At 36.7% G+C, this 17,307-nt stretch overlaps 1 protein-coding gene across 1 annotated transcript in view; it reads right to left on the bottom strand.

Annotated features, from left to right (window-relative positions):
• Positions 1-1,667: 1,667 nt before the first annotated feature.
• The window catches only part of SLCO4C1 (solute carrier organic anion transporter family member 4C1), a gene marked incomplete at its 5' end in the record, with an annotated part of 33,712 nt that continues 18,072 nt past the window's right edge, over positions 1,668-17,307 (bottom strand). Inside the window, 6 exons of the mRNA XM_082497972.1 lie at positions 1,668-2,524; positions 3,651-3,788; positions 5,621-5,685; positions 7,759-7,946; positions 10,453-10,606; positions 15,374-15,569. Coding sequence (XP_082354098.1) covers positions 2,400-2,524; positions 3,651-3,788; positions 5,621-5,685; positions 7,759-7,946; positions 10,453-10,606; positions 15,374-15,569 — 866 coding nt within the window. The 3' untranslated portion in view covers positions 1,668-2,399. The remainder of the gene's footprint in view (positions 2,525-3,650; positions 3,789-5,620; positions 5,686-7,758; positions 7,947-10,452; positions 10,607-15,373; positions 15,570-17,307) is intronic.

The following is a 17,307-nucleotide window of genomic DNA, read 5'->3' as shown; positions in this document are numbered from 1 at the left end:
CCAACTGGGTGCCCCCCTGCATGTTACTGGTGCATGGGATTATTTGTTCCTGGGTGGAGGTCTTTGCATTTCCCTTTGAACTTTATGAGACTTCCCATTTGCCCGTTTCTCCATCTCGTCAAGGCTCCTCTGGGTGGCAGCACAACCACCTCTTCTACCAACCACTCCTCTGGAGCACAACCTATCCCATCATTCAGGTCATCAATGAAGAGGCTGAATTGGATCAGCTCTACTATTGATCTCTTGTCTTCACTCAAACTGGACTTTGTGCTTTGACCCTCTGGGCCCAGACATTTGGGCAGACTTTAATTCACCCTCCCTGGCCAAATACCTAACACGCACTTGTTCAGCTTGTCTGTGATGTTTACCTTTGCCCAGTAAAACCTTTAACACAACATCTACTGCCCTCTGTTATCTATCACTGTATCTATTAATGTAACATCACTATGACACAAGGTAAATGAGTAAACTCAGTTCTAAGTATTTGTTCTCTCTTATAATAACTGTGCTGCTCCTCCTAAACTACCAAGAGTAGTCTTTAACAAGTCATAGGCTAGATTATAAATTGCAACAGCCTTCAGCATTTACTGTAATTTTACACAATGGCAATACTTCCTTCCTTCTCCACCCAAATAACCACACCAGTGCAACTAAGAGTGCTGATAACTTCCTCAGAAGAAGCAGCTCCTGTTGCTCTGCCCCACAAGTTTTGTAATCTGTGCAATCTCGTTAAGCAGCAGAAACTGTAAACTATGATCTCACAGCCTAAGACAGAGCAAGAGAAGCAGTATGTTAGCTAAATGGGTAAACTTGCATGTTTTTACTACTATTAAGTGATTTGCTACACCCCACACAACCCGTGTTGGAGCTGGAAACTGAATTCAGCGTTTTAGGCCATATTGCCAAACTTCATGGAAGATCAACATTTAGTTCTTTCAAGGGAAGTTACCCATCTTGCCCTGAGCCCATTTATCAGGAAACTATGTTATCAGGAAACATTCAGATAAATATAACAAGCATAAATTCAGTTGTTGTATTCTGCCCCTTTCCTTCTCTGCCTTAAGAGCCATGAAGTCTTGTGCTTTCAAGGGGGTGCAGTCTATTTTGCTTTATTTCCTGAATAGTTCTTTCTAAACAGTTATAGAGGAACCCTTTCTTGAGTTGTATACTTAAACTAGGTAGAAGTTCTGCTGTAGAACTGCTGCATTTAGAGAAATAGGTGAGACTTGACACATATGCCATAATCTTTTGCTGTAGCACTTGTTTAAAAAAATCTTGGCAGAGTCAATGTGTAGACGAGAAGGGCACACGTGACCATGCATAGCCAGTGCAACAGAAAGGGAATTTACATTAACAAAGTAAAACAAGTGCAGAGGATATCTTGCCTCATTAAAAATCTCCAGTCAATACTGAATTATTTCCATGGCAGGCAAATATAGTTCCATCTCTGGTAAGAGCAGCTAATTTGTATAGCAAATCTGTTGTGCTATAGAAATACAGTTTTAATAGCATAGTGTATAAGTCAAAAGGAACAAGTAAAGCTGTATTTTCCTACTTTTGATGCTTGTATATCTACTCTTTGCTAGTTTTCAGGATTGTCTTTCTTGGAGTTGAGAAGCCTAGAACTCAGTCACATCAAAATGACATAGCATACACAGAAATAGTAAGAAAATAGGTTTTATTTTCAAGTTTTATAGAAAAATGTTAACAATGCTTAAAGAAAGTTGCTGTCCAACTGCTATACATATTCCAGCTAGAAACTCAGGCACTTAATTTAACAAGTATTTTGCTGTTAGAAACCCAGCGATCCTGTAATAACTATTTACATTTTCTTACAAATACTAAGAAGTCAACTTATGCCTTTAAGATAACACGTAAAAATATTTTTAATACATATCCATAGTTGCACATCCCCAAGTGTATCTACAGTTAAAATCCCCAACTAAGGCACTAGCCCAGACTATGTGCACATTAAAATAAGTCCATTTTAAACATCCACAGTTCCTTTTAATATACCAGGTTACTTGTTTTCTCCCACTACAGTCTCACTTCAGTATTCCTTTGTAAGCAGAGGGACATGGGTCTCACAGTCAGCTCAGTTCAGTTCATTTTTCCCATTTTTTTCTTTTGATCAGAGTATTCTACCTTGTTTCACTTAAGTTAAAAATTAGACTGCAAATTTAAGTGTCACTTTTTCCTAAAGAGTATGTTTAGCAAGTTAGAGAACACTACACATTCAGAAATATTTTAAGCTGTTCAAGAACTGATTATGATGTTTTGTATTTAGGTATTAGTGTACAAGAACTTTGGTACAAGTGTTGCAACAGTGCTTATTCTTATTGGCTTCTTTCAATCCCCCCCTGATTTGCTCATCATTTATGTGCTGATTTGCTCATCATTTATGTGCGTACAGCAGATACCACTTCTGAATCCTTCTGTGACAGGGCTGCACTTGCCGGTGGAGGCTTATACAAACATACTGCCATGACTACAAAGATGATCGTGATGATTTTGCAAGCAGCACCTAAATGCAAAGAACAGAAGAGTGGTTGTTGCAGTCATCTTCAATAGTAGACAAGAGCACTTCAGTCATTTACAAAAGTTTCACATGGTGAATTACACTGTAAGACTTTTAGACGGATGCTGCGAATTTCAATGTATTTTACATGAACTGCAAAGGGCAGGTAAAGGCAGTGTTCCAACTGACTTCAGACCCCTCACCTGCCTGCCAGTTCTTGCTTGTAGCAGCTATTGCTATTACTTCAGTTCCGTATTTCTTCACCCCAGTCTAGCCTGAAGCGCAAGTCTTCCATATTTCTTGTTTCAGTACTGTTCTTCATTGCATCAATATTCTCTTTGCCACAAAATAAACCTCCCCACGTACAACCCTGTTAAGTATTCAGCTACCTTAAAAGGTTTATCACTGATATATAGTGGTGTTTGTGCAATTTGGGGGTGCAAGGAATGGGGTAAAAGAGCAGGGATTGTATTTTATCACAAATATGCCTTAGAGATACTGAAACCTGAAGTTGTGACTCCTGCTTTTTCAGTTTCCAGATTGGATGCTAGCAGTTCAGTTTACGCAATGCAAGCATCACAGTTGCTAGAAGACAAGACAGCAGCAGTTACCACAGATGCAAACTTTGCCTGCCTTTCTTCTCCCAGACATCCAACTGTCAAACACTTGAAGGCAACAGATTGTTAAATAAGTTGGGAATTTTTTTTACTAGTGTTCAGAGATATTTTCAAGATCTTGATATTAATTTAAGGAAAAGAACTTAAATATGACAAGAGGAAGAAAGCTCCTCAGACCTTAAGCTGCCAACGGACCAAGCCAGATAAGACTGAAACGTGTACCAATCCCTTAAAACTCAGTACATGAAGTGTGGCAATGAAGAGCAAAACTATTTTGTATTAATGTTATTAAAAGTTTTCTAGGTCATTTTTAAAAGAGCCACTTATTGTGGTCTTGCTCCTTCCATGATATTTTGCTTTTCATTATTTATGAAAAAATAAAGTGTTTAAAAAAAAAAAACCTGCTGCTAAAAAATAAAAGTTTAAGGTTTTATTTTAAAGTAATTCCCATCCAGCAATCAAGGCCAGTATATCTAGTTCCTTGCATGTGTACTTATTATGAAGAAGTCACTTACTTATGCCCATCAGCAGATAGGCCATTCTTTCATTGTCATAAACCCAACAGGCTCCTTTAGTTTTACATTCATTAATATCCCACAGAGTACAACTATTGTCTATAGCAACACCAAACAAAATTGGTCCAGGAATAGTACCTAAAAAACACAGTAACACATTAGAACATTCAACTTACTTGGAATAGTCTTACCTGGTATGCATTAACATACAGTGAAATGCCAGGCTGGTGGGGAAGATAAAATGGGAGAGCCACACACTAAACATAACATTTTAATCAGAGTCATATTACACAGCAACTGTGGCTCTTCCATTGCTTTCAATTAATAGGTAGGATGCACAGAGCGTGTGAGTTAAGTATTTATACAGCTCTCACTTTATCAAACAAGAAGTTTGTTGAAAGACGAGCTTCTCATAACTTCCTTGGTTTTCATTGGAAAAGAAAAATGTGATTAAAATTAGGAGGGAAAGCAGCTAATGAAGGAAGCAGGATTAACTGAAGGCAAGTAAGTCCCTTTTCTCAGATCACATATACTAACCTGTTCTAAATGCAGAGAACTAAAATATGTTAATACATTCAACTACATATTTTTTCCATCCCTCAGATGTAGCCAAGTACCTAGGAAAAACTTCACATAAAATGAGTAGTGTTTAAAATTATTCCTGCATAGAATGTATTAGATTTGTGGGATTTTTGTCATAACAGTGCCTTATACAGCACAAGTGTTTTGCATCCAGGTATAGCCAATTTTATAATAAGCATTTTATAATATGTCACTGCATGTCTACCTAACCTACTCAAGGCATAAACGGTTCTTGATCTAACAAGCAGCTCTTCTGTCTAGGACTGTGTGATTCCTCAAGTCTACAACATAAATATCTTGTTGGTAGTAATGCTTTTAGTTGCTGCCTTTGCACTGCCTGTACTGTGACTGAAGAAGAGTTCTCCTATCCTCAGCTCCACAGTAAAGTCAAGAGTTAAGACTCTGCCATAGACACCTTAACTTTGAGTAAACTGAAACAGAGAAGCCCTCATACAACACTTAGCACTATCTCCCAGCTAACTTCTACCTGTGAGGATGTTTACTCTTGTTATGCTTTATTGGTAGAATGACTGAGATTAATTGGAGTTTCAATAGGTACAGGAAAGCAGAACTCACACTGCTAGATATTTGATCTCAAAGGGCAGGGAATGGGTGCAGTACTAAATATTGACATAAAAGTCTAATTGGCATCTCAGCCTTGACCCAGTGTTGAATTACATATGCCATTTAAAGTGCCTAAAACTAAAATAAGAGTTTTAAAATATGCCTGAGAAAATTCAAATGAGTGGTTCAGAGAATACTTATATTTAGCTTTATGTTTTATTTAAGGTGACTCACCTGTCTTACTCAGATCCTGGAGATCTTTAGATTTAGAATTTAAGTAGTAGATTTCCCACATAAAAAACTCAGTAATTATTTATGTACAAGTGTCTACGATTTCAATAAAGGCTAAAATTAGTCAAAGGAAGTGAAAAAGAAGGGAGAAAAGACTCCAACTATCCACTTTAAAATATACTGGCATGGCTAATAAGGATACAACTGTATGATATTGTCACTTTCAACTTCTAGAACTTCAGATACGAACTACATGAAGCTGGGTATTATTATACCACTTTTTATTATCTTAACTTTCAGAATAGTCATCCTTCTGGGCGGATTGACAGCAGGTGCCTTTTGCTGAAAGAATGACAGTTACCTGTATTTCGTTCATGCCAATAAGAACAAGAATGGCTAAAATGAGTACGGGTGCCTTATTTAAAAAGGAGTTTGAATCCAGACGGCATCTGCCTTATAACAAGTGTATCCTATAAGCCCATGACAGGCTGCTTCAAGCTCTTCTGAAAGCTTCTTAATACATTATTGTTAAGTCTAGGAAAATGTCAAATAAGTAGATTACTCAGAGGCAAGTGTTTCAACAAGAGTCATACCCAGCAGTCGTAGAAACACTGACTGTACTCCAAGAGCAAATGAGCGCTGCTTATCTGGCACACACCTGTAAACAAGATTTGCAGTTTAAGGACTTGGTAAACATGTTTTAACTGTTCCATTTTTCTGCTTTGTTCCTCAGTGAATACGCTTTGTCTTAATATACTGTTCTAACCTGTTAATTGCAGAGGGTTTTAGAAATCCACTGTGCAGAACAAGTAACCAAAACAACTTCAGGAGACGTTCTGACAAAAGATAAAAGCAACTCCAATAGCTCATCAAGGAATTTTAGATTTAACTAGTTTAACAAAACATTGTAAGTAAAAAGATAGTTTACCAGCTGATAGTTTACACCCTGATATATTATTGAACTTTTTTTTCCACAGAACAACCAAGGATTAAAGGACAGTGCTAGGATACAACCCTGAGCTACTGTTCATAAAGGAAGAATACATGAATTGAGACTAGGCTTCAGCACACCGGAAGGTGTTGCATTTCCCATAACCTTTACATATAGTCACCTGACCTTACAATTAATCAGTTCTGGCCTATGCTATATAAATCAGTATATTGATTTAGTAACTAGCAGAACTTGCCTCCTTATCTCCTACCCATTTCTTTCACATATTTCTCCAGCAAAAAACATTTTATCCTGATAGTGTCTTAAAGATACCACCATAAAAATTAAATATAGCCTAACTTAATTTACACAACTCAGTTTCTGCACTGTTTTCTTTAATAAACTGTATCATTGAAGCACTGACAGTGCTAAAAGAGACAGTATTTAAATATTCAGGAGTTATTCCCTCATTCTGAAGCAGTTATGAGGATTAGCCATAAAAAAAAATATCCAAGACAGGCAGTCATCAGCAGTCACTGTTAGGATTCCCCTACCCACAAAGGCAAGTAGAGGAAGGAGAATGAGTTTTGCATAGTGTGGGTGGTTATTTCTAGCACTAGACCACTATCATGAACACATGGGTTTACACTTGAAGTTGCACAAAATAGGCCTGCTGAAAAGATCTCAGAGTACACTGTAGTAACTTACCTCACATTTAGCTATTTAAACTAGGGTTTGCACATTTAAATGTCTCTACAATCCTCTCTTCCATAAAACCTGTCTCACCATCTCAGTTGAAGTGTACAAGGATTCCAAATTCCAAGTGTTATTGCTTCAGATTATCTGAATAATATTATGTAAGCTCAGATTTGAAGATAATGCAACACTTCACATTATTCTGCCCCCACACTAATATGACAAGCTGTTCATTCCAGATTTACACCAACCATGGACAGGAGGCTACTACAAAGCACTGTTTCAGCATTTCATTCCTCTCCCCAGCCCAACGCCAAGAAGGCTGGAAAAAGAGCATCTAACCACACCCTCCCCAAACCATCATGTGTATAGTGCATGTACGCCTGTGCAACATGAGCATTTTATCTCTAGAAGTATTAGAGGTACAAGTCAGAGTTCAACACAAAGTTAAATAGCTCTACTTTCAGATACAGACTATGTATCATAGAAAAAAAGTGTACCTAGCATTCATGCATTTGAAAGACAGTCAAACCACTGGTTAACAGCCACATACACACTGTCACGTTTTATATTAATGACTACCACGCATACAATATCATATGAAAGGTAGTCTACAGTTTTTGACACACTACAATTTTGCAAGTCAGAACTCTGAACTGGGACAGGAATCAAAGGTTGAGAATATGAGACTGATTGTTATTTTGTTCTTTTCTTGGCACAATTTGAAATCCTGGCACTACCAATACACAGGCTAGTTGAGTATTTTCTTCATCCAGGCACATGGTACATTTATTCCTTCTTGCTTTGACTAAAGCATTCAGGAGTGCTCCCATAAAAGACAGATTTTGCTGCAAGTAGGAAAGATTTTTTTTTTTTTAATAGATTCAAACAGTATCTACTAACCAAATGTAATTACAGAGATAGTGAACAGTGATATGACTGTCCTCTGCTTCAAATACTGACTGCTTACCACACAAAGTACTACAGCAGGAAATCCCTTGCATATTGATTTAAGTCCACATTCCAAAGCAAAACAAATTAGAGTATTTCACTGATCTAAGTTTTCACAAGAATGCTACCTATTTCTCAACCCAAAAAACTTACCTGAGAATGGCCACAGTTGTTGGAGTAACAGCCATAAATGTAAAAACAACGGTAAAAAAGAAGAAAGTCAAGAATAAAGGTAAAAATGTACATTGTGTTGGACATTTCCCAGGGACAGCTTCATAGAAAAAGTCTTCTGAACCATTTTCTCTTTTTGGTTTTGCAATACAGGAACAGTTGTGGTACATCTACAAATAATTTATAAAACAAAATTTAGTTCTAAGAATGACACTGAGTGGCACTAATATGGTAGATGTTCTTTGGGTCTGCATCACACTGAATACAAGAATGAACCCTGACTTTACACTATGGGAAACAGCCCACTTCCTAATGATCGTATGACACTAACTCATTTTTAAAACTGGTCCAGCAGAACTTGACTGATCCATCTCACCAGAGCAAAAGTTGGTTTTGGTTTTGTGATCTAGAAAGACAATGGTAGTCTCCATTTCATGTGGTGCAAGCATAAAAAACTTGAAACTAAAGAAGATTTTAGAGTTAGAGGCACAATCATATGCAGTACATAACATTATACAAAAACACCAAGATAGCAACTGTTGAAATGCCAACTTTTTCACTCAAATCTTATTACAAATCAGTGAAGATAACACTAGTTACTGTATACAATTAAGAATGGGCAAGCTACAATGTTCAAAACAAGATTTTTAAAACAATATTTAGATATTAAAAAATTTGAAAATATTTTCAAAATAATTTTCAAACAAATTACCTCTGACAATGTTATAAACACCATGAAGAGTGTCAAGGGATGAAGGAAGGAGGAAGTGTCCCTCTTCTATTTCCCCATAAGACTGGTTTCATTTGCAAAGTGTAAATTCTGAACAAAGGGCAGCCAAAAAGCTGTAGTTCCCTTACAGCAGAAGCTATCTTACACAGTCCAAGTCATTTTTCCAATACTGAAGTAAGCTAATGTTAACTGTTACCTAGTTTATTAACCAAAACTGCTGATTATTTCTGTACAAGTCAAAAGTTTTACTCCAAAGAACTTAAATTGTCTTGACTTACAAAAACTCTTACTTGAACCAAGTTCATTCTTTAGATTCACATTTACTTGTGCCACTATTTCCTCAAGACTTATTCCTCAAGCTCAGATAATACATATCCAGCTATGACAGCAGCAGAACAAACTGGCAACCACATTTCACATTCTTCAGAGATGTTGTCAAGTCCCAGATCACCTTGCTTGACAGCCTTGGCTATAAACAGGCTTGTTTTTACACTGCACTGTACTTGACAGGAAGAGAGGTGAACTCTACTCTTAAGACTTAAGCAGGAAAGAACAGAAGCAATGTTGGACTGCTTTTGTAAGTAGGGGAACAAATGGAATAGTTTCATGCCCTTCATTTAAATCCACACAAGTTTCTTCTCAAAGAAAAAAAGATATATATATCAGTGAAGTGTGAAATTCTCACAGCAAGAAATAGTCAGTCTCCTACATCTTCTTCTAGATAATACCCCTTCTCATTTACTGTTGTCCTTTTCTGGCATAAAGAGTCCCCACAGGCACCCCCTGGTTCACCTTGCATACTTCTAGGATCTTTCTACACTCCTCCCACATCCCTGCTCAGAAGTGTGTTGTACTACTAGAGACAAGCACTGAAAGTCTTACAGTTCTGGGAAGGCTTGATAATAAAAAGTCACTTTCATGGCTTATCATTCCTACATCAGGGGAAACTGGCATTCAAGGTTTGGAAACTCACAGAAGCAGGTTGCCATGCATGCAATAAATATTAGATTATGCTTATAAGATCTAGATAAGAACTACAGTTTAATGTCAAGGCAGTTGCTGATTTCTACTTTTCTGATTGTCAATTCTATTTAAAGTATGTTCAGGTTTAATGTTCATCATTAGAAAGATTAGTAGGATTAAATATGACAACTGACCAATAAACCCCTACAATGGAAGATGATTCAGAGGAGATGGAAAAGGGTGATGTACCCATGAAGCTCCCAGAACAACACAGGCTGCAAGTGACCAGAGCTGTTGCAAAGAAAGCTATGCAGAAAAGAGACAACTATGTCATTTGAGTGGATCAAGTGGTAGCGTAAATGTTTCTCCCTGCATTCATTAATAGAGTGTGAATGTCTCCCTAAATTAGGCAGATGAACAAGGAGGGAGTGTGGCTCAGCCCAACACGGACTATAAAAAGCCAGGCAACTAGCAGAAGAATTTCACAGAGCAATGAGCTTCAGTATGCTTCAAACCATGTGTGCCTTCTCAATGACTGGGGAGGCCTAGCATTGTGACAGTGAGCATATTATAGAGCCTGATAGTGGGAATCACACTAGTATTGCGACTGAACTGTGTATTGCAGTCACTAAGGTTTGCTAAGTGTGGCTTACATTTGTATGTGTTTTCAGCATATTTTGTATCACTCTGCTAAATCATAAATCCTGTGTAACATCAACTGTCATCAAGTAAGTAAATTTGACTTTAAACATTATACCCTCCACAAGTGGAATATGTAAAAGCACCTGGTCAGAGAGTATCAGACTCTGATGCATACCAACATTTATCCTACTTAAGCACATGTTTCCAATCCACACCAATTTTTCTTGTAGTGACTACCACTTCAATTCAGAAATACTGAATTGAAGACTGGTTTTGATACAGAAGGCATTCTGCAGGAAATCAGAACAGACCACATCAGCTATCTTTGTAGCATAAAGTACCTTTTTCATGTTGTTAAAAACATATGACGCACATCCTGCGAAACAGGGAGAAAAGTACTGGACTTCATCTCTGCCACAAACTGGGTAGTACATAGAGCGCAAGCATCCACAGTTAGCATTGCATGGCGCTGTTAAATTGTACAGCATGCTTGTTCTGAAAGGCAAAAGTTAATAGGCTTTTATTAAAGTAATATAAAACATCAGATATGTAAATAGGTAATGCAGTATTTATAGGATAATAAATCTCAAAATATTCAATTCAGGTGATTTATGTACTTAATTGTTTAAAAATAAGCCATATTCCTAGTAGTTACAACTTTAGAGGGAATTCCCATTTACCCTATATCTGGTTATTTTTGTGCTATTATTCCTTGTATAGATTATTCCTCCAACTTGCATTCACAAAACAGATGACTAAATTCTGTGTGTCAACCCAATTCTTTTCTTATAACATCTCCTCCCTCCCACAACACTTATAATTTTGAATCTGTTCAATTTACAGTTTTAAGAAAAAAGCAACAAGATTAAAAGCAGTATTTAGTGTTGTTTATTCTACTGGACATATGCCAAGTTTTTTTCCCTGTTTTGGATTCAAGTCCAGTTGCAAACCCTGCATTTTTACTATTTTTAACACTGCTGTGCAGGCATCTAGCTTGTTCCAGCACCAAGATGAGAGCACATACTGAATGCAGAGTGCCATGACATATAAACAAAGTCTTATCATACCCAAAAGGACCTTAAAGAATTTCTCTGGCTGTTTAGGGAATAACTAATGAAGAACAGAGTTTAATTTAACTCTTGCTTACTATAACTACTCTCAATTTAGCTGTTTACTTCCAATACAGGCCATAGTATGGTTGTATTTGAGGTAGTCCCCACTATATTATTAGTATGAAAAATCATCTTGGTATATTGGGGGGACCTTCTTAAGATATAATTGTAGAGAATAAAAACACCTTTTGATTTTCTAATAGTAGTGCATTAATAAGTAAAGAAGCTTCACAGGTTAAGAGCTCAGTCAGCTGAAACCAGGATACTGACACTGCCAGTAGTTTAAATATTGTGCTGTAAGCTGAAAGTTCCAGATTCATTACCTAAAAGGCCAGTTTCTTCAAGAGAATTTAAGCTGCTCACAAATACTAAGAGGAGAAATAATTCATCTAGGAATTAAGCTAAATTATTCTACTGACATAGAATGCAAACTGCACGTGGAATATTAGGGACATCATAACTACCTACATACTTCATTTGGTTGTAGTACGCTAAACCCTAAGTTACATTAGTTCATTCTTCACACATAGACGAATCAAAGTTAGTTTGCTCTGGCACAAAGCACTACAGCGCACCAGAAGCAAATTCACTAAGCCCATGTCTGTTCACACACTGTCAGCCTATGAGGCATGTCAAGCCTCGAAGTACTTAATCAATTCAGTGGCAACATTTGTCCTGTTTACATGTTCAGGTAATGTCTCACTTTCCTGACCTACAAAGACAGACTGAACCTTTAGATATGCACAGTCAGAGAAAAATATTAAAATACAGAAGAAACAGTTCAGTGTACACAGGTTCTCTATGACATGGACCTTCTTGTTCTAACATCACTTCCCTAAAGAAACCTAGCAGATGAGGGCATTAAATGGTCTTTAAAAGCTCTATAGGTTGCATATTCTTCCAAAGCAAAACAAAGAGTCCCAGAGCCTTGTAGGAATGAACAGAACTACAGAAGTAGTCACTGTATTTCTGTTCCTGCAAGTTTTCAAGGAAATATTGGGTAAAAGAATTTGGTTAACAATTCTTGGAAGTGTTTACTAGATGGAGTAAACCACACTACTTCTGCTTCTAGCCAAATTTAGTCATAAACAGAGTTACTACAAACAATATACTTTGTTTATTAACACATGAACTAAAAAGTGATCCTGATACTACACTTACAAAAAGCTTTCTAAACCCCATGCCCCCCTGAACTCCAGGCTATTTTTCAATAGAAAGAGAATGCTTTTCAAGAAGGATTTCTTTAAAAATTGCACAAAAATGGATCTGGATCAATTTCCAAGTCAACTCAGAGCACTTTCATAATCTGTTCTTTCAGAAGCGTTTGTTTGATAGCATAAGCAGGAGTCAGACACTTGGATATCCTTCCAGAAGCTTGTAAGTTCGTTAAAGCTACCACTACATATTTTAGTTGCTCATTCCTTCATGGAAAGCAGTTTCACAACTGGTACTAGTGCCACTAACCATTCTGATCCAGGTCACATGTCCAACAAACTATAATACAAGATGTAACAGTGAATTAGATAAAACTGAACCATTTTTATAACGGATATTGGATGGACAGTTATTTCAGTATTGGTTAACTCCAAATTGCTGTAGATAAGAGGTCTTCAGCAACAGTTAAACTACGTAACTGCTGAAGTTACACAGAACTATTAAACACAAGTTACCTGTATGTAGCTTAGGACAAAAAAAAAAAAAAAGAAAAAAATCAGCTGTACCTTTTATCAGCTGCTCATTATTGTATGACATAGGTATAGAAACACAGATAGGTTCACATACTATTGTCTATACAATCTCTTCAGTGTTGAATTGCTATATACAGATTCATTTGCTCAATATGTAACTACAAACTCCACAATCAAAGCCTGCATCCTAGTTTTCACAGTTCTGAAGTGTCCACAGTAACCTTACAGCTAGCATTTTTTCAGACACCGAATCAGAGCCATGTTTTAATTGTCAAATGTCAGTCGCCTTTGAGTATACTGTCAATTGATAAAGCAAGTTGCAAAGATGGAATCAGAATGAATGGTAACATGGGATTTAAGAATTTATCACCAGTGTATGAAATATGGTTTATTCGCTTTGTACACCTTCTGGAAAAGGCAGTGCAAATGAATAGTTAAAGTATCATGGCATTAAATTTCTACTCTTAAAGAACTGGAAGCCTGACCACCTTCAACCACTATTGCCTCCAAGCTCTCTAACGTTATCTATTTTACTGTTTTCATATTTACCTAAATGAGAGACCTGAAAAATCTGGTTAGTCTTTCATGTCACTCTTTGCATTTTTGGTAAAATTTTGTAATATTTGTCATTTATGTTTATGCCAACGATTCCCTTAAATGACCTAGGAAAATTAGTAGCCTTCATATGCTATGATATTTGTATACTTACGTTACCTCCATGAGCAAGATGTGATTTTTCTGTGTTCTTTTAGTTGTATGTTCATTTTAAGTCAGTCAAAAAGCATGATAAATATCAAGTGAAGAAACCATATAAGCCTAACTGTTGATTAGATGTTTATCATTTTTTCCTAGAAGTATTACCAACTTGCATATGCTTTAGAGGCTACAGAACCAATTTCCCCACCAACCCACCTTCTGCATTTTCACGGTGCACTTCACGCTATTGTGTCAGTAAAGTGCAAAGATCCTCTTCCTCATCCTATTTAGGTTCAAAAGATTTTTTTATGCATTGGAACATAAGTTACAGATTCTGCTTCTGCACAGGATAGCAGCACCTAACCTTTTTCTAAAATGGGGGATTTGGAGAAAACAACAGAAAAAGTATTGTTAAATTACTCACTCAGTTGCACAGCACACTGTTCGTGCTTATGATTTTTTTAAATGACAGCTAGCAGTCCCTAGCTATCAGCCTACTAGAGTTATTTTGCACAACAGCATCTGACTCTTTGGCAGACCTTCAAACAGCTGGAGTTGCCTCTGGCTCTGTCAATTCACAACAGAGTAACTGAACACTTGAGAGCACAGTTTTGGCACAGCTAGCTGCCTTCCTCCTGCTTTTGAACACTGCTTATGCTACAGAAATGCATACTATTTAAAAATATGAGAATTGAAACGTTATAATCTTACATTTAATTCCTTAATAAGGAATGATTGGGTATTTTATACAACATAGTGCCTATGTTGGTGATTTGATCACGTACATTCAACGTTGAAATTTTAAAAGTGGACCTAGAAATCCATTCTCTAAAGAACACTTATCCTTGCAGATATTTATAATTTTGCTTTGATTTTACTTTCACTTTCCTGACCAGTGACATACTGGTTTGCAGAGTAAGCATTGTTAACAGCAACAGGAGGAACATTCATCCTAGAATTATTACAACTACTACAAATATCTAAAAATGAGTGATAAACTGCATTCTTATTAGGAATGATAATTGTGTTGCTTAAGGTAAAGAAAAGTACATGTTGTTTAGAGAAGTCTTTCCTACATATGTTAACCAAAAATATTTTGAATTATGTTTCAGTTAACAGTGTTACTCCATCCACTTTATTCTTCAACTTGGGTTGACTGAGCTACACTCTTTGCATTAAATCTCTACCTCTATCAGGCATTTTACCAGGAAAAAAGAAAGCCTCCTTCATAAATGAAGGCTAGATGTGCTAGAACCCGATGCTACAATAATGTCTTCGTTTTTCTAAGGAAAAATTTGCAATTAGTTTAAGTTGCTGTGCACCTCAGTGCTCACTCACAAAATTGGTGCATGTGGCAGATTCCTTCCAGGAACAAACTGCCCAGATTGTCAATAGCTAGTTAATAAATCAAGGTACAAAATACATGCTGCTTCTGCAGAGATACAAAGTTAGCTGTAGTCAATAGCATGGCTACTACACCTACAATGGTTATAGAAGCTGGGATTTTACACCCCCCCCCACCCCCCACCCCCCCCCCCCCGAGCAGGACCAGGCTGCTCAGAACATTTTGCAGACAATGTATGATTACATTTTCTTAATAGACTATTACATGAAGATTCCAAGAACAAGGTTTTAGAATTCCATAAAACAATTCAGGTTCATACATCAAGGCAAAATGACATTTTTAAAGGTTTTGTATTCTGTGATGTAGCTTATTTATTTTAAACATTAACACCAAACCCAAGAGTGCATTAAAATATATTTACCCATTATATGTTTCAGAGACACCTGCGAAAGGTTCATTCCCACATTTAGCAAATAAAAACACTGTGTTTAATAGTAAGGCCACTGAACAAGTGCCTATCATGAACTTGATTATGCTTTTGCAATCCATTTTGCACTTGGAAACCAAGATGCCACTTATGATTTGGCCTAGTGCTGCTGCTGGAATTAATACAAGCCCTAGAGGAAAACAAGACACCAGCAATTACACAAAAATGCAAGATATAATTAGTGAAGCAATTTAGAGTGCAATTTAATGTTAAGAAAAAACTCACAACAGTTACCTGTACCTTAAGATGCAGTCCATATGATGTCATTTTTCAAACAAACCTACCAAAATCTTTTGGCTTGAGTAATTTATTCTATCCTTACATTATCTTTGGCCTTTCCAGAAGTTCAACTTGACAGCAAAATTTATAGTTGTGCAAAACTCAAGTTCAACACAGCAGAACTTGATTACTTAAGAGCACTACATATTGGGCAGGAATCTCTTAACACCAGAGATTTTTTACTTCATGAAAACAAAATGCTCTTTCATTGCTTCAGTATTTTTCACATGCCCATGTTCTTTGTTACATTTGTGTTATGAACTTTTTAACATAATCACTATTATACAAGAGACAGCACAAGATACAATAAGGCATCTACAGAAAAATTTTAAAAGTCTAGATCACTGGGTCAGTTTTGCTGTCATAGTCTGTATAGCCCATAATAATTTATCCTCGTTGCACTATTAGGACTCCAAATACATAACTGAGCATTCTTATATGGTTAATCTACAATAAAACTCTAACTTGCACTGACCTGAGACAGCTAATTTTAAAGGAAGTTCAGGTACAGTAGCAGACCTGCACAGGCCACAGACACCCAGAGTCAAAGGTAGTTCAAATAGGTGACAAGGTCATTGGTGACACACTTGGACTAGCTAGCTCAACATTAGTTCAGGTACAGCTAGTTTTCAACATTACTGTAGGTGTTTCTTTAAAGCTCTATATTTGATTAACACTATCAATATTTTCAACTCAAATGAAAAATTCAGACGAGGTCTATAGACAAAAAAAGGAACATTGTTTCCCACTTCACTGTTAATTACTGTTTAACAATTGAGCATATATTCCAATTTACTTCTATGTAAAATTTGCAGATACTTTGTTTTGAAGCAATGACGTCTGAAGAGTGATAGCACTATCTAGTACTATGCAGGGGAGTAAGTCATTCAGAAAGTCTCTCCAACAGAAATGTGTTTGGGAGAAAGAGCACTTCAACTAGCACGTTTATATTGCAAGGCCAAGTAATTTAACAAGACATGTTCCAGAAATAGTAAGTGTGCCATATTGCAAGCATCTGTTGGCCTATCTGCCTTGATCTGGCTGCTGTTCTTCAGAAGTAACTGTATCAGAGTTAGTCAAGTGACCCTATATAGTGCAGCTCTTCCATCAGATTTTTTTCCTATTTGTTTCTCCAACACTCAGCTTTTCATAACCTTCCCCTGTCCTACCTATTACTTCTGCGTATCAGATAATACAAATAAGTGACAGTAAGCAAACTATAAAAGCAGTTACACAATAGCTTTCTAATATATTCTGATTAGTCATTTTATTGTAAGCTATCTCACTGTAACATCATGGTGGAATTGAAGAAGGGAACAGCCATATCAATCCCTTACTTGTAGTAAGCACTGCTTTTTTTCCCATCTCCCCTTCATCTTGCTTCCTTTAGCAGGGACTAAGGCTTAATGCTCCTTCAGCTGATTTTAAATGAGGAAAATGAAATGTTTTTCACCAAGAATAAGAAAGGAATAAATTACAGTTTCAGCAGCACACAAAATTCTAATCCTACTTTGAATGCGAGTATCAAGTCTTCTGAACCTACAGGCAACCAGTAGATTTGCACCCTGGATGAACTAAGTACCAGGGAT

This window comes from Vanellus vanellus (genome assembly GCF_965231255.1).
Source record: "Vanellus vanellus genome assembly, chromosome: Z".
Lineage (NCBI taxonomy): Eukaryota > Metazoa > Chordata > Aves > Charadriiformes > Charadriidae > Vanellus > Vanellus vanellus.
Note: the sequence above shows the minus strand (reverse complement) of the source record. Positions and strands in the feature narration are given on the sequence as shown.